The sequence below is a fragment of the Centropristis striata genome, chromosome 5, assembly GCF_030273125.1.
Source record: "Centropristis striata isolate RG_2023a ecotype Rhode Island chromosome 5, C.striata_1.0, whole genome shotgun sequence".
NCBI lineage: Eukaryota > Metazoa > Chordata > Actinopteri > Perciformes > Serranidae > Centropristis > Centropristis striata.
Genome location: NC_081521.1, coordinates 24243796 through 24271006, shown reverse-complemented (window position 1 = coordinate 24271006; position 27211 = coordinate 24243796). Strand labels below are relative to the sequence as shown.

At 40.4% G+C, this 27211-nt stretch overlaps 2 protein-coding genes across 2 annotated transcripts; one reads left to right on the top strand and one right to left on the bottom strand.

Moving 5' to 3' along the window:
- Positions 1 to 8: 8 nt before the first annotated feature.
- Positions 9 to 19377, top strand: rimkla (ribosomal modification protein rimK-like family member A). Its single transcript, XM_059332744.1, has 5 exons — positions 9 to 941; positions 8501 to 8731; positions 10962 to 11048; positions 12293 to 12496; positions 14437 to 19377. Exons 1-5 carry the CDS (start codon positions 779 to 781, stop codon positions 14955 to 14957), a joined length of 1206 nt encoding a protein of 401 aa, XP_059188727.1. The 5' UTR covers positions 9 to 778; the 3' UTR covers positions 14958 to 19377.
- Positions 19378 to 19487: 110 nt separating this feature from the next.
- zmynd12 (zinc finger, MYND-type containing 12) lies at positions 19488 to 26874 on the bottom strand. Its single transcript, XM_059332740.1, has 8 exons — positions 26640 to 26874; positions 24250 to 24379; positions 23385 to 23556; positions 22877 to 23046; positions 21858 to 21980; positions 21680 to 21773; positions 21014 to 21159; positions 19488 to 19735 (listed from the first exon to the last, which is right to left on the bottom strand). Exons 1-8 carry the CDS (start codon positions 26777 to 26779, stop codon positions 19604 to 19606), a joined length of 1107 nt encoding a protein of 368 aa, XP_059188723.1. The 5' UTR covers positions 26780 to 26874; the 3' UTR covers positions 19488 to 19603.
- Positions 26875 to 27211: the final 337 nt, after the last annotated feature.

The window sequence follows — 27211 nt, the reverse complement described above, 5'->3', positions numbered from 1 at the left end:
GTTTAGAGCTCTCCCATTGGCCAAGACGGCTTCAGCCCGCCCAATCTCTCCCGGTGCTTGTTGGACAAAAGGGAAGTTTCCAAATTACGATTGGTTAATGCCCCTCCAAAACTTTTATTTTGGGGCAGGCCCCGTTTGCTGTGCACGGGCACGCGGAGAAGTGGAGTTGTAAACGAAGCGTGTGCACTTTTCAGCACCAAAACTCGTGGACAGCAGCCAAACGGAGGCGAGAGGTAGTCGCTTAGTTTATCGTAATAAACAGACGACTGTGCGGTTTGCAACGCTACACAACCGCTGCACCCGCGGGAAAACTTCATTAGTAGGTTTGACTCGGCAAGTGGATCACATCAAGCGGCACAGCCTGCGCTTTGTTCGCCCCGGCGGGCAAATACTGCCGAGAGCTGGATATCGGGTTGAAAGAGACAAGTTTCTGCGGGTAAACACGCCGTTATTTTCCGGCTTCGCTCGTGTCGAATTTTTAAGCGCGGTCTGGGTCAACTAACGGTACCCCTGGGAAGACTAAATGGCTGCAAATGAAGGGAAACAAAGGTGATAGAGAAGAATATTCCTCCTAGCCGGTTCGGTCCAGACAAGGGTTGAGCCCGTGGTCCTGTTTTTAGCCACATCACAACCTGCTCGTGCTGTAGCCGCCGAGGTCTCCATTGTGTGAGCGCTGCCGCCCGACCCCCGGATCACTCGCCGCCACCACGCACCTGCCGCCTCCCAACAGCTACAACTGTTTTCAGCCGGATTTTTGTTTACTTTTTGAATCCGAAAAATGTGTTCTCGGGTTTGGTTCGTGACCGACCGGCGTATCAGCCAGGAGTACCCTCAGGTTCAGATCCTCCGGGCACTGAAGGAGCGCTGCGCCGACGAGGATGTTGAATTCCGCTCTCTCCTCATGGATCAGATCGTGCTAACGATCAGCGAGGGACAGCTAGGCAAGTATCACCCACATAATCAAATCTGTTGATGTCTGATCGTGTATTGAGTGAATGAATGGTGCAGTGTGACTGATTATTTCACATCAGCAGGGCTCTGCGTGTTCCATGAAGTTAATGGCAGGCGGTTATTGTTTGGGGACCACACTGCTGTAAAGCAAGGAAAAGGGGCTAGCCCGGTCTGCCTGCTAGCAAGGAAGCCAAGTGTAACCACAGACGTGACCGCCTAACCCACTTTCCAGCTAGACTGCCTCCAGAGGGGAGCGATGATGCTTGATTTAATTTGGCTGAATACGTTACAACAATGCGATTGATAATAAGCTTTATTTAAGCACCAAGGCAACGTGGATTTTTTTTTATGGATGTGTAGTAATTAAGGGCATATATTACACACACATGCTAACCTTACACCAGGCAGATTTCCTTTGGTAATAACCCCTGCAGAAGCATGTACACACATCTAAACATGTTTAATATCCAGCAAGGGTCACAAAATTAGTCGAATTTGATTATTTCGTTTTATATATTTTCTGTAGCCTGTAAGTGTAAGGGGTAATGGTGTAATGTACACCAGATGGCCAGCACCTAGAAGGATTTCTTGAAATTTAGTCTATTGTCTAACCACAAGCCCTCCAAAAGTGTTCAGTTTAAAGGTAGGAACACAATATTGCATCCATGTAGCAATAACCAGGGCCTGTTTATTGGTGTTACTTAATAAATTACTAAAATGGAACCTTAGCAAAACTGAAACCAGTTAACCATGTATCAGCTCAGTCTTTCATCATTTAACCATAGGCTTCATCTTTCTATATACACAATCACCTATAACGTTGGAATAAATTATATTTTACCTCTTTCAGTGAAATGATTGTGACTGAGAGAGGATTGTGTCTGAAAACAAAATCATTCCAACTTTATCTCCGCTACCCACATTATATCAGGAAGACAAATCTTAAGTCATTTTGGTACTGCTTTGGCCAGAACACATTGTGTGTGTTCTGCTTGTTATGACATTAAAACATTTCACAGAATTGACTCAAGAGGCCTTGATAAAGTGACGGTAACAGTAGGAACTCTCAACAAACACACACACACACATGGAATTTATCAGGGGTGTGTGAAGTGGGGCCAGTGTCAGATGAGAGGCGTGCAGGTCTCAATTAACACATAAATGGTGTAGACTGGCACTGGCAGAGACCGAATAGTTTGGAAACCATGAACAGGGGGGAGATTGGGCAGCACGTCCCTCACAGACTACATACTCTTACATCAGGCCTACTGTACAGCTCAGTCATGGCAGAGCTCTACACTCAACATGAGGTTTCAAATGCCAACAATGGAGTATTAAAGTAGAAGGCATTGCCTTTAAGAAACATTCACATACCATTGTACAGCCAAAGGAATCTTTGTGAAAGTACAGTAATGAAATTATAGCTATTTGTGAAATGTATACAGAATATCTACGTTGTGAAAATAACTTTACAATGTAGTTTTAAGATAATCCAAACTAATGAATAGGTTAATCTGTAGATAGCAGAAATGTTAAATATATCCAGGTGATACTGAGAACATATGGGCAACACATATAGGTAAATAGGTGGCTGTCTAGACCTGTAGCTTATAAAGATACATACAACTGGAGCAGGGCAGTTAGCATGACCTGTAATCCATCCTGGCCTTAAATCTGCATTAACTGTCTTCTGAGCCTTGGATGACATCACAGATTAACAGTCAGTGGACAGATTAGCCACACTGTTGGCTCGCTACACAGGAAGCTGTAGAGTCCATACTCTGACTGGGGTGTTGAGGTACATACTGTAAAATCAGTTTTCACCTACATTTGAGTTACCCACAATATGTCTACACAAAAACTATAGAAACTATGGAGGATACTGCAATCTCTATCAAAATACATTTCCAATCTGTTGTAAAATGCATATTACTTTAGACTGTCTGAATATACATATGGACTAGCATTAGGATGCAGCACCAGAGGCAATAAATGGGTTCTTGAATTTAAGACAAACATCAGGAAATACAACTATATAAGCAGTGACTGAGACAAAATGAGCAATTGTTTACAATCCTTGTGGTTTCTACATTGGAAACATAATAAGTGGTATTTTACCATCATGTGGTCAGTGATTCCCTTGTGGTCACTCTTTAAGACTAAGAGTTATTCACCTCTACTGTCCGTTGTCTTGTGGGCATTTACATTTGAATAAAGTGTCTAAATATTTGACATGTACATGTAATGTAATATCAATTAACCAAGCTACTTCAGGAATAATTAACAAAATAACAATTTTAGAGAATGTAATAATAAATGCTTTTGTCTCAAAAATAAATACATAGCATTTCAAAGTAGAGCTAGTGATATTGAGAAAATCAGACAGTTTGTTAGACCAAATAAATCAATTTCAATATTGCGATGATTCTGTAGGGCTGACTGTTTATGAGATTTTTGATAAATAATCATCACTAATGTGGATATAATGACTAAATGGGTAAAAGCAAATAATATAAATACAATCTGAAAATTCCAGAAAAGTACATCACTTAGCTGTAATGCAGCCTTTAAAATGATAAAAAGACAACAACACTTGTGCCATATTACAAATCAAAGTTGATGTCTGGTCTTATATCAATATAATATCAATACAAACTGCAACCAGAACTGTTTAAAACTTTTCACCAGTAGTAAATGCTACATTATCAACCTAAAACAAAAAGAGTTGAGGTGTCAGACACAAAGTATTTGGTTTAGGGCAGGCCAGATAGCAGTCCTGAGACTGATAACACTTTTACAGCTCACTATTTCAAAGGTTTCTCATTCTTGTGGCTCAATTGTGTGTTCTGAAGTTAGGCCAGGTCCAAGTGTCACACTGAAGTTAATGGGTTCAATGTGTTCCCAGGAGGTGAGATGAGTATGCATGCACGCACACACACGCACACACACACACACACACACACACACACACACACACACACACACACACACACACACACACACAGTTAACCATGAGGTTTTAATGACGATGATGGCCCCTAACATTAGACAGCCAAACCCAGCTTTCAGCTAGCCAGAGGCATTTCACGTCCCATGATTTGCACTGTGAGATGTTTAAACAGTAAGCGGATATGAACTGATATCACAATCCTTTGTGAGCCTTGCACATGTCAGTGGGCACACTTTTACCCCGAAGATGATAAATGCCACACTTCTATGTCAGTGAACAGTTAGATGGAACATTAAGGCAGGCTCAGTATCTTAATTTACCAGCAGGCATGTGGGTGAGTATCAGCACCAACATACATGCAGACATAATTATAACATGCAATCGCTGTTGTGGTCGTTTACCCCACACTTTAGGCTCTTAGTTGTACATTTTATTGTAATTAGAGTGAATTTTTGGCCTGTGAATTGATTGCAGTTGCCACCTCCCCAAACATCTTGTTCTTTCAACATCTGAATTTTATTGGTATTGTCAAAGAAGCTCAAGTACTTGTTATTTTCTCTAGATAGGAAAGAAGAATCAACATAATTCAAGTGACAGAAACATTAACTGACACATTATAAAAAATAATTTTACTGTCATCATCATTGTACCTGAGAACACTATTCCTAGAATAGCCTTTCTTTTTATATATGGCCATACCACAAATAAGCACTTGTGTTTATAATTTGCACTGTTGCAGAAACCAATGACAACAGTGTCTGCTTCTGTATGATTACTGGACTCTAAACCTTCTAACTTTATACTTTCTGATGCTGAATGGTGTTGCATCACTGTTAAAACTATGGTGGGAAATCGCTGCAGGTGACCACAAATCCCAAAATTTTATTGAGATGAAGAATGAAGATTTTCCAGATTTTTTTATTCAATATTTGTATCATACCACATAAATGGCAACACCCATAGACTGTCTGAATGTCTGTTTGAGGACTGTTGAAACCTTGAGTTCAGCATTTTCAACATCACTATCTCGGTTTGTGCAGACCAGATCCATGTGTCAAAATGATGATACATCATCATCATCATGTCATAAGCTTGCTTAGCCAACAGTCGTTCTTCTTAATGAACAGCCGACTCCCCATCATGCTTTATTAAAAAAGACTTCAAACTAACATTTGAGACCCTAAACTCATAATGAGAATCTTTACTGAGGTGAAAAATCAATTGAGAAATGTGGTCATATTAACTTACCTACAAACTGACATCTTCTTGCAAGCCCCCACTAGCCAATAGAAAGAATCCAGGTTTAAGGTACTTCCACATTGGCCTTATTTTTCAGGCCCAAAGGTTGGTACTCCACAAGTTGACAGCAGCCACCACCTAAAAGTTGACCTACAAAGATTACCATCTGGCTGGTAATGAAGCATGATTTGAAGAAGTCAAAGACACATCTGTTAAAATCGCAGTGTTTTGTTTTGGGGTTTTTTACCAGCCTCTTTGGCTTGTGGATACAAAATATTTCCTACACAGCATTGTGTCAAAAATATAAAAATAGCCATTGAGTAAGTCTTGGCTTAGTGAGAGAGGGTGTACAAACTACAGACTCACTCTGCCATTCCTAAGTACTTAGTAATAAGTATTAATAGTGATGTCCTTTATTGCATGCATATATTTTGTATATATATGTGAGTAATTAAGTTTGTAGGGGTATTGTGTCATGTAGTACTATATGTGCCAAATCAGAGGTTAAATAAACAAACTCAACACATACATTCATTATGGGTTTGATTTAATGTGAAAATTTGTAAGTGGAAGTTTAATGTGATTTTAGTTTTAGTTTTGTTTACATGCTATTCAGCCAGACATTTTTATCTCATGATATGTCTTGTCCTCAGTTGAAGTATTGTAATTGCCAAATTAGCAAAGTAGCTATCAGCTATACAGTACACAGGCTAACTCACAGAGGATATGCAGGACTACATGGCCTCTGTGCTTGATGAACAAAAGATCTTTTTGCTCGGCCTCACAGTAGGCCTACAGTATATATTTTTTTGTCTGTGTGTTACCGATGACAGATATGCAAATAGACCATTGAAGGCATTGTTAGCCCAAACCAGAAGGAACTCTGGGTGAACCTGCTGCCCCATCAGGCTAATTTTGACAGGTTACCCAGACCGAGACTGCATTCAGGGCTGGCAGGACCCACCAGCCAAGCATTGGCACAGCATTTGTCGGCATCGCCTGCTTTGTGACGTTGCAGCGGTATGCATAGAATGCTTGTAATGCTTGTTAGCTTTGTCAGGCAGATTGAAAATGGGACGCACGTATACAGTCCATTGAACCATAAAAACATTACTGTCTGTCGTAGACATAAGAAAAAAAGCGTGACATGGAACTATAAACCGGTCACACCCACACTAAATAAATTATCACACACAAACATACACAAAAAAACCCATATTATCTTTATTATAGACCAAAATGGTGATGAGGGTTTTTGAATGTTTTTGCGATGGTCACATGACGTACAGTGCAGTGCACAAAAACACTTGCACAAATGAATAGGACTGATTCATCTGGCTGCCTCATTGGTCTCTGTTTGGTTCCCCTGGAGATGGAGACGAGCACCATGAACAGTGAATATTGTCTGTCAAAAACCCTGAGACCACATCCCCTGACACTTCCCACTGTAATACCACTCTCAGTGCTCTCAGTGGCTGCACAATCAGAGCAGTGTGGCTTGAGAGACAGTAAATCCTCCAGCTTCTATACCGAGATTGTGAGGAGGAGGTGGAGAAAAAAGGGGAGGGGTGGCAGTCTTTTCATGGCTTCACACTCCTTTTTTCATGCGCCTCTATTTGCCCCTCCCCTCCTTCCCTCCTTCCCTTCTTGACATCCCTGACCTTTTCTGCCTGCTGCCTTTCTCTTGTTCCCTTCTCTACCTGTCTCTGCACAGAAAAACAAGTGTTGGCCCCACCTTCAATGCATGCATGATGCATACTATCTAGGCTCAATGCACCGTGCATCACTGCTGTCTGTTCTTATCACGTATGCAGCAACCATCAAGCTTCTGCTGACCTCTGGTGATCTCAGCCAGTGGCGCTGTCACCATTGTGAGCCTGCAGATTCTAAGATGGCTGAAATTCAGGTCACAATGGAGGTGAAGTGCGGTGCCTGGCTGCAGCAAATGTGTCTCCTCCCCTCTATCCCATGCATATACAGTATATGCGCATACCCACACGAACACACAGGTTTTGTTGTCACCCAGTCTGTTCTTCCTGATGAGCTGTTGGGTTGCATCGCCTGCTAAAAAATCTCAGTCTGTCTCCGTTTCCTTTTCTCATCCAGGGTGACAAAGTAACACTAGTTACCAGTGGAATGCTGCCAAATCTGTTGCTATGGCTGGTAAATTTGCCATCTGTGTTTGGCAAATGTCAAGCCAATGTTCTGTAAAAATCTTATTCTGTTTTGCAGAACCAGATAGCTGTTGGTTGAGAATGGAGATGGCTAGCCACATTTTCAGCCTTGTAGAAAAGTTAGTGTATGCTATGTCACGCCAGCTTTATTCCCACCATCACAAGCTTCTCTTTGTCAAATCGCGCCTGTCTTCCATAGCTTATACATGCTGTGCTGAGTTGAACTGGCTCATCAGTGACCTATTCAGATGTCTCAGTTAGCCTATTGTATTTACTTTGCCTTTATTTGCATAATAAAAGTGGTGTCAGGCTGGGATATTGAAAACCAATGTCAGTTTAACATTCATTAAAAAACCCCTACATGAATTCTACTTAATGGTTGCTAAATGACAATTTTGCATTGTGACAGGATAGAAAATGATTACCATATTTAATAGAGTTTTTACCATGCTTTTCTCCCTGATGTGTGTTCATGTGTGATTAAATTCAAGACCCCTTGGGGTTTCAGACATCTCTCCATGCCCCACTGCCCTACATTAAGACAACGTATTGTGAATACTGTTTCCATATCAGCAAGAATATCTCTTTGTCAGTCAAAGGAGTAAACATTATTGCCCCAAAAGGCAGAGAAGCTGGCAGCGTTGCAAAAAATTACTGGATATGGATATGGGCAGCATGTTAATAATCATATCAGCTGGCAAGGCAGGTTCCAAATTCATGACTTAACAACACTCGCCTTGGAGCTGGCTGCCTCTGCCTGGTCCTGCAACCTGGCCAACTCTCAGTCAGAGCCGTGTGGTGACGACTGGAACAATGTCCACAAATAGTCTCCATAAGAGGAGTTAACTTTTCCACTGAGAAATGGTGGATTCAAAATTGAACCAACCACTTTCACAATAATTCTAGCTCCTGTAAATATGACTTTAAGGGTGTAATCGTAGCTATAAACAATGATGCATTGCTTCCTGACGTGGCATCTAGAGCAGACAAGCCAGGTGTTTGCTGATGGCTCTTCAATGCGATACTGACTGAATCCTTTCATTTGCAACCAAACAGAGGAAAGCCTGCATTTTGTCAGTTGTAATCGGGGTAATATTTGGTATTATTGTTTAATATGTTAATCTTTCCACTCTCTTTTCTGCAATCACCCCTCCTTCCTCTCCCTTCCCACCACCTCAACCTCCAGGTCTGCGAGTGGAGCAGGAATTGGTGACATCTTATCCACAGGTGGTGGTGGTACGGGTGCCCACGCCCTGGGTGCAGTCAGATAGTGACATCACTGTGCTGCGCCACTTGGAGAAGATGGGCTGTCGGCTGATCAACCGTCCCCAGGCCATACTCAACTGTGTCAACAAGTTCTGGACCTTTCAGGAGCTGGCTGGCCACGGGGTGCCTCTTCCTGACACCTTCTCCTACGGTAAATCAATACTTGACGTTTATCTTTCTCACAGTGTTGGTGTGTTGTGGTAGCACTGTGTTGTTGTAACTAAGAAGTCTAAAGCAGTGTGATTCTTCATGACTATAATCAGAAAGTGATATGATGAATGTGTGATTGCTTTATTAATACACCCACATTCCAGTGTGTGGTCTAAGCTTTCACCTGATGGTGATAGAATTCATTGTAACATGAATGATATTGTCTCGCCTGCAATGCCATGTGTTCAATAAGCAATTAGCCTACTTAAACAAGTCTGGCTGGGTTTAAAGTCTGCCAGTATTCGTCTGGCTCTGTGTCACTGCAGTGCAGACAGTACGTGCACGGGGCCCAACCTCCCTGACGCCAGCACCTGTAGGGCTGAGTCGTCCAGTGTATCATAAAAAGTATGGTGGAACTGGCAAGTTAGCTAGCTTAGGACACAGCGTAGGAAAGCACATTGCTATTGACACAACTTTTTGTACTAATTTTCATGTAATCAGTGTATCAGAGAAGCATAGTGGAAATAGCAAGCTAGCTAACTAGCCAGCCATACACTTGTTAGCTAAAGAATAGGCACCCTTGCCTTAATGTAGGTCTGCATCACAGTACTTCCTGGGCAGTGTCTTTTAAGAAGTCCCACAGTCCCAGTCAACCACCTTCAAAGGCTGAATTATTTTATACATCAGATTATCAATTATCAATTGTTCCCATCATGATTTATCTTTACTAAAAGAATATATGGATAGCTCTTGCTGTTTATATCAGTGATATGATAATAAAACAAGTAAAGACAAGCTATAGATTATTTTATATTATATTATTGTAGTTGTAAATATTGCCTCTATGTGTAAGCAAACCATTAGGGAATATAACTGCACCATTAACAGAAATTAATATTAGCATAAACACCAGCAACTGCTGTGTCAAGTATGGTGTTTTTTGACATTTCAATCACATCAGTTACATCACAGGCTTTAGTCTACATGTGTCTGTATAACAGATTAGTAGGTACACAGGCAAACAATCACTACTCCACTGCAATTACTCACCAACAGAGAGAAAATCCCATGTCCATACCTTGTCAAATCCTTATAGATTTCTCCAAAACCATATATATATTTCTAATTTTCCTAATTTCTCTTACACCACTGGTTTTGACCTACTGTTGATAAAGGCAAGATATGTGGGGATACAGCCCTCATAATACAAAGCAGACTGCTGTTTTTATTTGTTGTAATCTGTTGATTTAATGAGACAAAACAGAGGCTGACAAGCAACAGCACACATTTATTTCTGTTTTCCAAAAATCCACAGTGCTGTGGTGTTTGTGAGAGCAGACAGAGAAGGATACAGACAGAAAAAAGAAAGAAAGAGGAGGGGGTGTTTGGCCTACATTCCATTCGTCTCTCTGCACAGGAGGCCAGGCGATGCATGCAGAGCGGCTGGAGAGCTTATGTAACACCCCCCCCCACCCCACCCCTCCCAAACGCCCCAACCCATGCCCCCTCATGATTTTTTAAAATAAAAGATGTCACTGCCTGCCTCCTGCTCTCCACCTCAGCAGCTTATGACGAGGTCAGGCCCACATTTGCTGTCCACCATCTCTCCTCCTCTGCTCCCTCTGTTCTTTCTCCCTCTCACTGAAAACACATGTGAATCATCTGGAAAAAGCCGTGTGGCAGGGTCACATCTGTTGCTTTGACCGAATTCCAGATAAGAGCAGACAGGACAACGAAGACGGAGAAAGAAAAGAGAGAGACAGAGTTGTGGAGATGGGGAGAGAAAGAAGTCATTAACACCTCCTTTTTCAATATTTTTTTAACAATTTTGTCAATAACTTCCCAAGCAAAAGCAGAGAAAGCTGAAGCACATCTGTTGCTACCAGCTGCCATTCTGAGTCAATGTCAGATACGGTCAGCTGCCTCACATGAGTGCATCCCTCAGTGACTGCTCTGTTCCATTCTCATGAATCAAGTGACAAAATAAGTATAAGCTCAGGAAAACACTCCTACTGCCTCTCTGTTTTGAGTCACTTCTGTTGCCATAGCGACAGGCTACATTCCCTCCCCCCACCCTGTTCAGCCGGCTGTAATGTGTGAACCATGCTATCAAAACAAGGACACATTTTAATATATTTTACATCTGTGTGTGTGTGTGTGTGTGTGTGTGTGTGTGCATGTTTCCGCGTGTGTGTGCCTGCTTTGTGTATGTGTGTACCGGCATTTCCCAGGAGGGCATGACAACTTCCGTAAGATGATTGACGAGGCAGAGCCACTGGGCTACCCTGTGGTGGTGAAGAATGCACGTGGCCACAGAGGTAAGACTGTCAGGCTATTTCTCCTGATCACCAGCTCTATTTAATACACCACACCCCAAAAATCTGTGCGCAGCAGGCCCCTGATGGCAGATGGGTCCACCCCTACATGAAATTCTCTGACAGTGTTAAATGATTAGGACTCTAGTGCTGCAACAAAGACAAAGCAGAAGCTTGTAATGCTTGCAGTGTGGCTGCTAGGTTAATCGGTTTTGTTTCTCGTAAACAGACACTGCTTTCCTCATTTTGCCTGAATTCACAGGCGGCATGTGTGGGAAGTTTTAGCCTTGCTGTTATTGTTGGAGAGAAGCCACAGTGTCTGCTGACCCATTAGCCTTTTCCTATTCATATTTATTGACACTTGACTGGCTTGCCAAGGAATAACAATACACTTTGGCTTGCCCAGGCTGTCGTCACAATGTATTGTTAGCGAAAAGAAACGGTTGGTCAACCACCAACCTGACCCTTTTTTATAGAGTTCCACGTCTCAAGGGTTGCCTCTGGGGTTGACCATTGACATTGGGTGAAGTCCAGCTTGGCTTCTTTCTCTTAAACAAATATAATGGCCTGTAAACAAATATAAAAGCCTGTTTGCAAATTTAAAGGGCTGTCTTCTTTGTTTTGATAGGTCAATACTAGATCCCACGTTTCTCTGTCTGGCCGGTTGTCAGGATGCAAAATTTTGTAATTCACAACATGTCTTGTTTGCACAATCTCCAAATCAATGTTTTAGTATCATCAATACAAAGTAGTCATGTGTCCCACTGAGTCACAAGACCATGGTTTCTTTTCTTGTTTTTCTGAAGTATTACATCATGCCTGTCACATCTTCATGATGTGACCAAAGGATTGCCCTGTCATCTTGTTTGGATTGTGACTCGCACACAATGGACGCACACATAGCAATCACAAGATTTACTCTGGTGCAGGATCTGGACTTGACAACAAGGAGACAGAGCCAAGTGGTGCTAATTAAAACAGGCGTTTTCTATCCTCTGTGAGAAGCCATTCTGTGGCTGCTAAGAGGAGCGTCCCATCCATTATATGAGACACGGGAACAGGCATAAGACTACTGCTGAGACTGCAGTAGCAGCTACGTGTCAGCAAAACTTTGCGAGGAAGTTATCCAACCTCCACCAACATTACATAAATGTCAGAATGTGAAAGCATTGTATTTTCATATTACTTTAAACAGGTCTACAGTATCCTGAAAACTAGCTCATTGTATGTCTCCTTCCCTCTCACAGGCAAGGCTGTGTTCCTGGCACGGGACAAACACCACCTCACAGACTTGTGCCATTTGATTCGCCACGATACCCCCTACCTGTTTCAGGAGTACGTCAAGGAGTCCCATGGTCGTGATGTCCGGGTGGTCCTGGTCGGCGGCCGTGTCATTGGCTCGATGCTACGCTGCTCCACTGATGGTCGCATGCAGAGCAACTGCTCCCTGGGTAGGCAGATGCCTGGGAGTCACTTCTTAGACTGTTATTATATATATGTTACTGAACCCACTCCCCCTTTCTCTCATTATAGTTACCAAAAATGCAAGCACTGAACAGTTCTTATGTTTGCAAGACTTGCCTATATTTAATGTTTTTTTGGTTTGTACTTTAAATGCACTCAGGGTCCCAATGCATCCTGGAAAAGAGTCCTTTCCATTAATGAAAACATCTGGAAACTTAAAATCCTTTAAAATCCTTAAAATTACCAGATACCCTGAAAATAATCTATATTATCTGTAAAAAAACGTTAACTGTATTTCCACCCTTCACTTGCCTATGTTAACTGTTGCATGGTAAACTTTAAACTGGGTTTACCATGCAACCGCCTTCCATGTTCACCAGAAAGAGCGTGTAGTAAGCACAAATCTTGCGGCATTAAGTCTTTTTATTCAGGATCCGCGTGTGTAATTCTCCTAGAAGTGCAGTGATGTGCAGATCTTTTAACTTTAAATTACATGGGGGGACATATTTTAATGTCAGCTAGCTGGTAACACAAGTCTGAGCTGTCTCAACTTCAGTTTGCTCGGAGGAGGCCAGACAACCTCATTGTACAGTTAGCAGTGGTAGGTGTAGCTGTCACTCGTAATGAGCCCTGCATCATTAAAAACATAGGAATAAAACTGGACTGGAAAACATGTCCATACCAGGCCTATCTTGTAAAATGGGATGACGCTGAAAAGGTGCTGGAAAATGTATAATATATATCTACTACATGGATCAAAGTGGATCTATCTTGAATTGTTTTTTAGACATATAGATGTAATAGAGGGGCATTCATTAGTAACAAAGCCCTTGGTGCCTCTTTTAAAATGTCACTGCGTTGTTCTAATCAGTCCTTTATTATTCAACTTATGAGGACAATATTCAACATCATGGCATCTTTATACATTTTTGATAATGTATAATGCTCCATCTGCTATTTAAACCAGCTTTGGAAAACAGCATCTAATCAACAAGCTTGCCCTGAATCAGCCCTGGAAACATCAAGTGACACAACATTCCAGCTGATGAGACTGATTTTTAACGTCAGTGCATGAGCTGTTTTGGTCTAGTTGAGGCTGTAATGCGCTGTGACATATTTAGGACACCAGTCATCAGATTATTCTGCAGTTATGAAACAGATCATGTTGACATTTGCACTGACTCTGGTTGGATCTGATGTGATATTTGATTCTATGATATTGAATTGAAGCTGCTGGATTAAGACAAAAATCACGATCACAGTTATTTTGGTCCAGATTGAGAGATTATTTAACACGATTGACTTTGGAGCATGCCTTTTTTTTTTTTTACTTTAAATATTATTCAACTGAAAACAAATAGACACAAATAAATAAATAAATAAATATCAAAACTAAATAAATAATACATAAATAATAAAAATTGTAATAGATTTTTTTACAAATAAATTGAATCAACTATGTTGTGTTGTTAGTGTACTTCGACAGGCTACTGAAAATGTATATATATATATATATATATTTATTATTTAAATTGAATATATAAAAATAATAAATAAAAATGAATAAGACCAAGATAAGTACTATAAAAAACGCCCTAGTGCACTGCCACACCCTACTGAAAACTCCTAAACATATATTAAACACTGGGTTTACAATGTTCAGATCAGTAAGTGAGTGAAACAGGTGAACGTACACTCTGTACACTGTAAAGGGGTGCGTTGGATTTATATCAAAAGACATAATAAGTGCATCATTTTAAATGTGGCACAGTCATCGTTTTATCTTTATTATCTTGTTTTCAAAATTGTCCAATCGTTAACCATATATGTCTACATATATTTAATAATAGATAATAGATTTTTTTTGACTGTATGGTGAGATGAATGAAGCATAGATTAACCAGTTTGACGTCTCTCTCTGACTTAGGTGGTGTAGGTATGATGTGCCCTCTGAGCGAGCAGGGAAAGCAGCTGGCCATAGAGGTGTCGAACATCCTCGGCATGGATGTGTGCGGCATTGACCTGCTGCAGCTCAACGATGGCTCATTTGTGGTCTGCGAGGCCAACGCCAACGTGGGCTTCATCGCCTTCGACCAGGCCTGTGGCATCGATGTGGCGGGCATCGTTGCAGACTACGCCCTGTCGATGCTCCCCAGCCGCCTCACCCGCAAGATGTCCCTGCTGTCGGTCGTGTCGAGCACCAGCGAGACCAGCAGCGAGCCCGAAGTGTGCTCTGTGCCCACCGGCGGCGGCTCGCTGCCCGAGGCCGTCTGCAACATGAGCGTGGGCTCTACTTCCAGCGAGAGCGACCCAGAGCTGGCTGAGCCCTCCCAGTCCTCGCCTTGCCAGTCCACAGCCCCCGCCCTGCCCGATCTCCCCGACCTCCCCGATCCAGCCTACAACTTCAACACCCTTCTCGCCAATGAGATCAAATTATTGACTGAGTAAGATTCAAGCAGCTTCATGCACACACAAACACATTGAAAACACGCATACACACACACCTGTACGCATGGCAACAGACATTCCTTTTACAAAAAAACATATCAATCCAAAAATGTTCCAAACATGAATGCAAAACAAGAGCAGAGAAATAACAGAACACGGACACAACCACAGAAATACAAACACCAAAATATGAGCCTACCCCTACTAACCCCCTTCAAAAATAACCAAGATCTGAGGCTGCTCCCCTGACTCTCCTCGCTGTGCACCTCAAAACCCCACTATCCAAACTTAGCTTACACTGCAGCATGGTGGCGAGAGTGGGATATAGTACATGATACAACTGCCAAATTGGCCTCTCCTAGTTTCTATTTTGCGAAACAGTGAGGGTGAATGAAACTACGGTTTTTGGGGTGGGTGTGGGATTCCCATCAAAGCATACACCTGCCATATTTGTATTTTTACTATACCATATCATTTGAAGGAAAATCTACAGTATGGTGTCATAAACAAGGGATTTCGTGCTGAGACTGTGGTAAGGTTTGGTGAGTTGGAGGCGAAATGAAGTGTTTTCTTTTTTTCAAGTGATTAGCTCCCTGGAAGAGGATTACATCCTCACGCTAGGCACATTATACTGACAGTTCATATGTAGCAATGTAGTGCTGCTGTCAAGGACACAGAACAGGGTGGGGACCGTCCTGCAGCAACTGGAGATGGAAGAATTTCATGTTAAGTTTACTGCTTCTCATAATAACTGAAATGAGAGATGAATTCACTACAGTCAATACATACTACAATATCACATGTTGTAAGTCCATTTACAACAGAATGTATACACAATGTTTTAACTCTCCTATAATTTAAATTCTTAAGTCCCAATTTTAAATGACTTACAGTATATTTTTTTTGACAGTGAACTAGAGGCTGGAATTGTGCTGTCAGAATGACCTTTCATGCGTAGATAAGAATATTATCAACCAGATTACAAACCCGTAACACCAGAAAATCATCCTAGGTGCTGACAATTAACTAATTCTCTGTTCACTGTGAATGAAGCAGGCTAGTGTAAATGCAAGTAAAACTGCCCTTACCTGTGCAAGGTAGTAGAAATATCATACGAGTTCTGTTTAAGGATCACAACCTGGAATAGAGAAATGAGCTGAGCTGAATTTTTAACTTCACATCTTTACATTAGCCTTATCAGCAGCAGCCTGCTGCTTTTTTAAGATTAATTCAATGTCTAGCACTTTATGATAAACAGATGCATTTCTTTTCTCACTCAGATGACATATTTAGGAAACATGAGACAGAGTGTGAAAGCTGCAACTACACCTGCGAACAAAATATACCTCAAACAGTGACTTCTCACTGCCATAGGTTGACCTAGATATTCAAACATACAGTACATATCAGCCAGGATCTTTGTGGTTTTCAAATGGCCCCTGATACACCAGGTGTTCCTTCCCTTTATGTCTAAGAGCTAAAAAGGTAGTTGTGTATTATTTTTTTAAATTTCCTTTTTAGCTTTTTTTGTAAATATTTAGTGAATTAGCTTCAGTGCATACTAGTACCAGCTGATGAAACTGGAACGGCTGACATAACTGCCAACATTGAAGTTTTCATAAGCTATTGTGGACAAAGTTGTTTGTACAGACCTGCAATATTGAAAGGTTGAAACTGAAATTTGGTGCTAACATTTATGGGTTTTGGTTAGATGTGTTTTCTCAGTCATATGATTTGTAGATTTTACTTTTGTTGTTTTTACCTTGTTTTTTGATAAGAATAGAGTATCCTAACCCACAAAACATGTTGGCATGATGTACAAATAAAAAACGGGAACTATATTTTTGCAGTCTCTTTGAATAGAATGTTACTTTTTCTTTTCTTAGAAAAAGGAAAAAACAATCCAGGGAATTCAGTGGCCAAGAGCTTATTGCTTGCGGTTTTTCCTGTTGATTTACCTCCTGTACACCTTCTGAAATAACTATCAACATTGACGTAGGGTATGGGGTAAATGCCATTCATTAAGAATAATTTACAGCTCTATTAAAAAGCACAAACGTAAGCCCTGCATAGTGACGTCCATCTTTTTAAACTCCTATCCCTTTCTGTTGAACTCAACTCAGGGAAGCAGCCTGGATCTCACCCCTGACCCCCAAAGGCACGACATATCCATCCGAGCTAGAGACATCTCAAAAACATTACACATACCTACAGGCAGACAAAAAGACACACAGACAACAATGAAAAAAAGGTTGTAAACTACAGTATAAGACAATGTGGTGTATACCATGGTTAACATGCACTTTTTTTCCTTGCTTGTTTTATATTGTTCCTTGTTTTCTTCCTAATTTATGGTATTTTTAAAGAGAAGAAGTGGTTTGTGCACTAATATTGTCTCAATAAAGTGAAACCGCTGTGAAGCTTGATTTTATTTTCCTTTTTTGTGGGCCCAATTTACTAACTGTCTGAAATCTAACAGGGGCCTGCTTCAGGGTGCCAAATCTAAATCCGCCACACAACAGGAAAGGCAACTTTAATTTAAAAGGGACAGTTCGACCCCAAATCAAAGATACATATTTTTCCTCTTACCTGTAGTGCAATTTATCAATCTCGATTATGTTATTGTTAAATGTCGAGTGTTGGAGATATCGGCCTTAGAGATGTCTGCCTTCTCTTGCATATTATGGAACTACATGGCACGTGGTTCCTGGTTCTTCAACACTGCAACTCACCCCAAAACAATCCTGACGGATAAATAGCACTACAGTTGAAAGAAAAAGGCTTGATTTTGGCTTGAACCATCTCTTCAAGTCTGCTGTCAAGTAATCACAGTGGCTCCACTGAGAGAATAACACCATTTACACTACTGTGATGTTGTCCGGTATCAATACAATGAAAGTATCTGAAAAACAAACTGTGAAATCTGCTCTCCTGACATGCAAGAGCCCGTGGGCTTAATCATCAAAAAGTCACTTACCAACATAAAAGCTTATATGAGTTATCTCCAGTTGTTGTTGTCCCCTATTCTTTGAAGTCTTTTTGTTGAAGCCTGTGTCATTCTGCATTGTGTGCGTAAGTGTAAATCAAAGATCACATATCCTTTCAAGACATTACCAAGCCAGCCATATCTCTCATACAATCCTGTTATTTCAATCTGTAGTTTACACAACATCCATATGCACACAGAGCACATCTAGCCATTTCAGGTTCATTTTAATGTGCCCCAGCAACCTCTACAATGTCTTTTCATTGTCAGGTTTCCTCTGGGTGCAATGATTTAAGGATCATAGTTAAGTCAAGATCCCAGTTCAGGTGGGTTTCTTTGTGCTTGGTATTTATAGACAAGATAAAGTGGATATGAGGCATGGAAGCTACTGAAAGAAACGGGTTAGTAGAGCTGCAACAATACAGTGGACTAGAGATTGATTAGCTGATTGACAAAAAATTAATTATCAATAATCTATTTTGGTAATCGGTTATTCGTTTAAGTAATCGTTCATGCAAAATATCGCAGAAAATGCTGTTTCTAGCCTCTCAAATATGGAGATTTCCTGTTTTACATCAGGAAACTGAAACTTGAGCATTATATTTTAGCATTGGATGGACAAAACAATAGAGTAAAAGACATCACCTCTGATCTTGATAATCTTGGATGGACATTTTTCACTTTTTTCTGACATTTCATAGACCAGACTATGAGACTATGATTAATTGATTGATAAATGGCAAGTGAATGGATGGTGAAAATAATTGGTTGTTGCAGTCCTACATACTAGTGGCACAGGGAAAGAAACATGTAGATCATAAAGTGATAGAGCCTGGAACAAACCTGTAGGGACCTCTGGACTAGTCACTGTGTACAACAACACAACAGAGCACAAGGTTTCTATTTAATTCCAAACTGCTGCTAATGTATATTTGGCTCAAAAATTAAAAAGGGAATATGCGGAAATCCAAGTGTTTCCATGTTTTGCTGCCTCTCTTCACACAAAAATGAATCCGAATGCCAAAAAACAAACATTTTGTTGTATAATTCAGTACTAGTAACACTAGTAGTGAGATGATTTTAAAAGTGATTCTTTGTTTTGATATAATGAATAAATGTTTCAGAATTGTATATAATATGTAGGATTTCACAGCAATCACCGGGTTCATTTTATGTCTGTGTGTTTTAAAAGGAACCTGAGGTTTGCTTAAAGGTTTACAATATTCTTTGATTTGCAGAAGGAAGATGCAATGTTTATGCTCTGTTGATGATATATAGACATTAGATGTCTTTAATTATATCTGCATATGGTGAATTGATGATGAGGTTCTGGACTGCTGGGTACAAGGTAAGCAAAAACATTGCATAAAAAGTGGTTTCAACAGATGCCCTCATCATACTTCTGTTCTTTATCATTCTGACAGTGTTACAAAATGGATCCCAAAATCATGTAATTCACAAATGTGCAAATTGATGTAAATATATATCCCTCTTTTTTTTAGATTCAAATAAAGATGAGTCATTATTCAAAACCAATGAATATGTGTCTTTTGCTCATTTCGCTTCTTTTATCAAATGTTTCAGCATGAAAACATTTCATATGCTTTGAAAACATATTTTTGTATTGTAAGTACAAATGTCATATATACAGGTATGTTGACTAGTCAGAACCAGGATGTGATTCCGTCTGCATACTCTGCACCAGCTGCAGCAGGCCCTGGATGGGCTCTGTCAGGTCATGGTTTGGTATCAGCTGGCTGGCCTGCAGGGCAGTGCTGCCAGATCCCAGTGCCTGGCACACAAACACAAACGGAAACAAACACAGCAGCTGCAGCTGTTAGATTCTCCAGGGAGAGTAAAGCTGACTTATATAATAATATCACTGAAAATTGGATTGCAACCCGGTCAGCTTAACTTATCCCGAGTTACCCCTCCTACAACCTGATGTGGACAACAGTTACACTCCTTTACAGTTTAAAACTGAGAATAAAATAATTTTAAAGTGTTGTGTGATACTGTAAACAAAGCCCATTCATGCTTGGATTGAAACATTCTAAGCACAATGTGGAAATAATTGATGTTTGCAGTGACATCCATGAAATTCCTGCAGTCTCTTGGTACACAGCTGGGAATATGTATTGTGCATGGGTTTCTCAAGTGTGTGTTTTGCATTATATCCACCAGTGGGTTTTTTTTTTCTTACTTTGTAGTTCATTATACATAGGGAAAAGAGACAGTTGGACTGAGCAGTAGACTTGTGGTTGGTGGCACAGAGTGTAAATGTAATAGCTGACTCTACACTCTGACCTCTCTGTGGAGGAAGGCAAAGACTGAATTTCAGTGTGGAGATCAAAGGTACCCTTTAATCGCTTGGAACGGCCTTTAGGCAAGTTAGCTTAGGAACCATCCTAGCATGGAGAGCCCTGGTCCTTATTCCTACATCCGCTACTTAAAGTGAGTATGGAACAGCAGGGGGTAACTATGCTGGCATCTGGTGTGATTTTGGCTCAACATTGGCTTAACATTTTAACCTTTTTTTTGACAAGTTTTGAAACTGACTGACCGTAAACCACCAGATAAAATGTGGAAACGATCAAACACATAAACTGATTGGAGTGTAACAGTCTGGCGTCGTGTTTAATTATGTTTTGCTAGAGTGAGACTACCCACTGACCTCAGACCCTGATATGGTTTTAAGCCTTTGGCAGTCCCTTCACAAACAGGATGTCAGGCCTAGTCAATGGTCAGACAGTCACTACACAATTTGCCTCATTCTCTAAGTCTCCGTGACAACACTAGAGATCAACACATTCACACAAGAGATGCAGTACACACAAATAGAGTCTAATGGCATTACAGTGAGACTGGAAATCATGGTGGCAGTCAGAGTGTCAAGACAGCCAAATCAACTCGTGCTAATTCCCACCTCATCTTTACGGCTTTACCAATTAGAGATAATCCCATCTCGAGACGGTGCTCCAAAGTGTAGACACATAAGGTGGAAATGGGGAACTGTGCCACTGTGTCACACTGAACCTTTAATGCTTGGACATATCATCAAGTGACTCACCTTTAGGTAGTCTCCTTCCATGAACCACATCATGGCCAGGCAGTGGGCCACCAGTGCAATCTGTGCTGAGTCTTTATTTGGGTTATTCTGCTCAAACTCCAACATGGTTTTTAACATCTCGTCCACTTCAACTTGCTGGGCGTTGCCTGATTGAAAGTCATGGATAGACATAAAGGCATCCTTTAGCTTTTACAATATATAACCATACACTTTAAACTATAAACAGCTAATTCGTTTAATGCATTTCATAGAGATAAATTCAGGTGTATCTGTATCTTCTGTGTTTATGTAAGCATCCATCCCTTACATTGACTTTTCTCTGGTACACATCCAGGGAAAGCCTGGGAAATTGCATTGTAGCTAACAGGCTTAGAATCATACGTATGTAGGGCAGCAGCTGTGATAGAGCGTAGTGGTGCGGATACTGCACAGCCAGAGATGTGTCAGCACTGGTCTCTAGTCAGTCCTAAGCATGCTAGTGTAAATCTGGGGTTTAGCTTACGGATTGCACAGCAAGACAGCTCAGCTAAATATAGGCTCTGTTGACCTTATTTCTTTAGTGATCAGCCTATAGAGCTCTCTGCTGTTTAGCGAGTAGAGGAAATGATGGATTGGTGATGTCATTGTCTGATTCTGCAATGTGTTTGATTAGTCTGTTAGACGCACCGTAAGAAGGCTCAAACGACAGGTCATGATTTTGGACATTTTGGATGTGGGTCTCGAGGAGTTTCGTCTGATGGTTGTGCCATTTACGTGCCACCTAAAATATCAGGAGTAGAAGATAAACAATGAAACACATTGATTTGGCTAAATTGGCTCATTATAACATCTGTTTTTATTTTACCTCAGAGTACAAGGACCGAGCAGTGGGCATCGTCCCCTGTTTGGCAAACACACCAGCCATGAGGAAGTAGCCGACATAAGTGACTGTGCTATCCAGACCATACTCCTCACTAGCATAGTATATCTGGAAAAAAACATCAGAGAAGTTAGCTTTTTTAGAAGATATATTCGTATATATGTTGCAGGTGCATCGACACACAAAGAAACTAAATATTGTACATCTGCAGGAATGAACAACTTTCACTATATATCATGAGCACTATTTACAGGCAGTCAAATAAGTTAATATGGTGAGCAAAGTGTAGAAGCTAATGCTACGTGCCAACTTGCATACTTCTTTCTACTTTAAGTACGTTCTGCGGCTGCCCTTAAAAATTACCCTTCTGCTCATATACAGGTGCATCTCAATAAATTAGAATATCATAGAAAAGTTTATTTGTCAGTAATTCAATTCAAGTTGAAATAGCACACTATATAGATCCATTACACACAGAATGAAACATTTCATGTCTTAATTTATTTCATGTCTTCTAATTATAATGATTATGGCTTACATTTAACACAGACCTAAAATTCAGTGTCTCAAAAAATTTGAATATTACAAAAGACCAATTTCAGAAAGCATGTTTAATATGGAAATGGCCTCTGAAAAGTATGTCCATCTATATGCACTCAAAACCTGGTTGGTGCTATTTCACTTGAACAACTGGAAATTGACTTTTCCATGATATTCTAATGTATTGAGATGCACCTGTATGCTGCACAGAGGATTGTGGGTCACAATAGCCAGAAAAGTATGCTGGCTTGCATAATGCAAAATTCAACTGGATATAGAAAGACATACTGGTATTTTAGGTGTACTGTGTAGCATACAATGTATTGGGACATACTAAATGTTTCTCTGGCGTTCTAAAAATGCACCCAGAGTTGTGGCTTTCCTTTTGCTTTTCATAATATCAATAAAGTTATTAAACAGTTTAAAATACTTCATGTACTGAAACTGTTACTTATGACACAGACATCATTTGCAAAGTGAAGCAGAGCTGCTTCCAGGTTTCCAGTCGCTGTGTGGAGGCGGCCCAGGCTCCTGTGCAGCCGGTGGTGCACTGCGTGACCACATTCTGGGCTTTTCAACACCACCCACTCTGCCTGGGACAAGAGCTCCGTCACTTGGGCTAGATTACCCAATCCTGGAGAGTACAAATAAACACGCAAATATATCTTGCCACATTCCATTACTCAAACAGTTAACAGCAGTAAGTGACACTATATATAGTTACAGTTTAAATACACAGTGTATTTTACAAAAACAGAGTGACTTATAGACATTGTATCTTGATGTTCATTTTTGTATACAGTAAATATATTTTTTATATATATTTATCTTCTTTCACTTACTTGTATGTAGCTAAATGCTTATATTTACTGTTTGGTGGTGTCCTTTGTTTTCTTTTAGCTGTATTTCTATTTCTGTGTGAGAGACAGGAGACAACTTGAGCTGAGAAACCCCTTTGTGCCCCTTCCTCACCCATGTTAGCCTCAGCCAGCAGCAGGTAAGCAGGGACATTTTGGACAGTATTGGGGCCATGGACGTCCATGGAGCAGCGCAGGCAGAACTGGGCAGCAGGCAGAACCTCATGGTATTTCCCCTCAGACAGCTTGTTCTCAGCCACCTCCCTGCAAATATCAATCAGCTCCCCCTAAGGAACCAAAACCAAGGTACATGTCACACTCTGCTTCCAGGAATATTACACAACAATTCACAGGAGTAAGCTACTCCTATTAACTGATTGTAACCACAGGAATTCTCAGTATTAGCTGCAGCTATTTATTGACTATCACTGAAGTAACAAACCAAAACACCCAAAACATTAATCAGTGAAGATGGAACTGACTCTGGAAACGGTGTCAACTGGACCACGAACAAAAAAGGAAACCTGCTATAAATTTCAAGAGACAACCTTCTTCAAATAAACTTTAAAAAGAAAAAAAATCCTCAGCCGTTTCCCTCTTTTTGGTATTTCTTTATTGGAAAAACATGTTGGTTTTTTTGCAGCTTTCTGCAGTTATGTCAGTCGCATCATGACAAACTCCTGGTCAAATAAAAAACTCAAAGGGTAGAACTAAAACTGTAAAATTGTAGAGTACAGTTGTGAATACTGGGAGGTTAAAACTAAAAACCTGGAAGCTAAACACTGTACTGTTTGAAAATGAATGACACACTGTAGACAGACTTCTGACAAGAAAATTCAAATTGGCATGGGGATATATTTTTCAGAATCTACATTATTCTTTGCATTTTCCTAATGTTGAGCAATGCATAGTAGACATAAGCTCAAGATGATAAAGATGCCTGTGTGCATGTGGTCCAAATGCATCATACACATACTCACCTTTTTATGCTGTATTTCTATGCGGCCAGCCTGCTTGAGACTAAAGAGTGTTTGTTTGCGAATGGGAACAAGCAACTGACAAATTCTCTCATGGATCCCCACCCAGTCGGCCTGCTGGTGCTCTGCATCGCTGAGGAATAAAAAAAGATTGTTGATTTTTTAAAGGGACTGAAACTTTGGGCATTTTTATACTCCCAAAACTGACTCCTTCCTTCAAGTCTCTTCAGGTTTATTTATACAGCCCATCACAAATCACAAATTTGCCTCAAGGGGCTCAGTTGCATCAGTTTCCTTCTCTCCATTCAGCCACGTTGTATCCACAGAGTCCTCATGGCTTTGTGCCATACTTAATAAATCTCCCCTCTGGGCACAATGTGGCTGATGTTAACTCAGGAATCAAGCCATTGAAGAAGAATCTGTTTTCCCTGCTATGATCTGAACACTCAGCTACAACTTATACTGTAACAGTAGCCTTAGTTAGAGCACTTTAAAAGTGTGGAAGAGTCTGACGTCAAATACAACGTGCAAGATTAATAGCGAACAGTTTCTTTACAGTAATAATCAGGTGGTTTTGAAATAAAGTGCAAACATTTCCAAAGCAGAGCCTCTATCCCATTTAGAAAATATCATCTGAGTGCACAGAGGGCACACTAAATTGTATGGCATTACATAACTGGTCTGTAATTTTTGTTCATCTGGCTCTTTTCTCCTGCACACTTCTGTGGAAACTGTCTTGGTTTTCCTTGTGTTTTTTTCTTCTTTTTTTCTACTGAAAAGCATGTGCGTTCAGTGTATTTGTGTTCCTGGACTTGAGACAGTGAGACAGCAGCAGCGAGCAGGCAGTGATCTGGCCACGTCACATCCACAGTAGCGCTGACATGGCTTGTGCGACACACACATACACACACACACACACACACACACACACACAAATCAAGGGGTTTTCTGGCAGCAGGGCCACTGTACTTCCTTGTCTCTGCTGAGCTTTTTGTGCAAAATACTGTTCATTCAATCAATCTAATTCAATCTGCGAACCACAAGAAATATAGCAAGCCAGCAGCCTGATAATATATTAAGGCTCATTAGGCCTCTCATAAACCATTTCACTCTTAACAATGTGATAGCTTTACAGTCCTAACCTGTTCCAAAGTCATAAAACATTATGTTGCTCTGACAAAGAACAAAAGTTAGCTCATTGCTTAACTGGTAACATATAAGATACTGTAATTGCTAAAGTAAAAAAAACAAAAAAAAAAACAACACCTTTGTTTTCTCCCTTCTGTCCCCTGTTCTGTAGCAAGACTATGTGAATTTTCCTCTAATTCAAGAAATGTGCATGACATGCAGTTCACTTTAAAGGCTGAAAGGGAAACAAGCACAATAAGTGGCTGTAAGCCCCCTTTAAGAGACTGGGTTTAGTGGTTCATTCCTTCACATAAATCCCTGAAGGAGGAATGTCACCATGTGCTCCGCTTCAATCCATATACTATGCCAATAAGGATTTCACGAGCACCATCTTATGATCTATAACTGACTCTGAATAGTCTTCCCACAGCAAAGGTACTGTTGGCTTCGATTTTTTTGGAAATGAAAAGCGAAAAAAAATGTCAAACAGGCGCAGACAACAGCTCCCAGTCACATGAGCAAAAAAGCTGGTAATTTCTTTTCCAGCTGTTCCTCTCGCCCTCCTGATGAAAAAGTCACATGAGCGCTCTTGATGGCTTTGTGTTCTGTGACTTCTGTTTTCACCCATTTTTCTCTTGCTGCATTGGAAAAACTTGCTCATATCACATAAATGCATTTTGATGATCACAAAAAGCAACATATATTTTCTGCTTTTTCTAAAAACACTAAAATTGCACTAAAATTAAGAGGGCATCTCTCTTGATGGTTATGAGGGTGCCTAAATATTTTACTTTTCTCTTGACAGGTATGTCATAGAGGATATATCACAGATTTTCTGAAGCAAATAACTCTTGAATATTTGTTCAGTTCAATTCAGACAGAAGCTTTTGGAAATATAATCATTTTGATTGGAGGCTTTATCTGCAGGGTGTTTTTTAAGAATAAAGCTGCCAGTTGCTTAATATAATGTTTCTACATGCAATATAGATAACTTCTATATTAGCCTACATCATTTTATACACTGGCAAGAAAACTTGTGCAACAATGATGAAGAGTATGACTGGAAGACTGTGATTTATGCTGTGAAACAATATGGCAAACACTGCCACCTAATGGCCAAACCGTAGACAAAAATAATCTCACAAAAAAATTACACAAACCTTTCTTTTTAGCACGTGCTCTCGCAGATAATTAGCCATGAGTAGCCCCAACGTTTCACGACAAAACAGCTAAGGTTAGGAAAGGTAACGTTAGCTCGGTCTTACCAGTAAAAGGTGACACAACACTTGGCGCATTGCAGGTGAGCTGCTCTCTGACAAAGTTCACACAACTTTTCTGTTCCCTTGGGTAAGGCTAGAGGAAATATTTTAGATGTTGTGCCCGAAACACGAGGTTTAGCTTCCATTATAATTACAACAAAATCCGCTTATTATGCCAGTTTTTAGCATAAAATTAGCCGATGAAGCTAACGCCAGTTGTTGAGAAACTGAAGTTTACCATCACTATGGCAACGACCCGAGTAGATTCTTTGCTGGTGAATATAAACGGTGAAAACATGAATTAAGACACTACAGGAATAGTCCCCCCCCCAAAAAAAACGTATAGATATCAAAAATACCCTATTTAGGTAGCCTATTTACCAAAAGACAATGCTTTTTTAGTTTTCTAAAACTAAAGTTTTCTTTTTTAAAGCAAATTTCAAAGTTATTATTTTTATTTTGTTGATATATAAGATTCAAAGTTTTTTATTTTTTTACTGAAGGACATTGGAACATTTTATCAACTTTTATCATTCAGCAAATACTGGAAGAAATAAATAAAATCTATTTTCAACTTA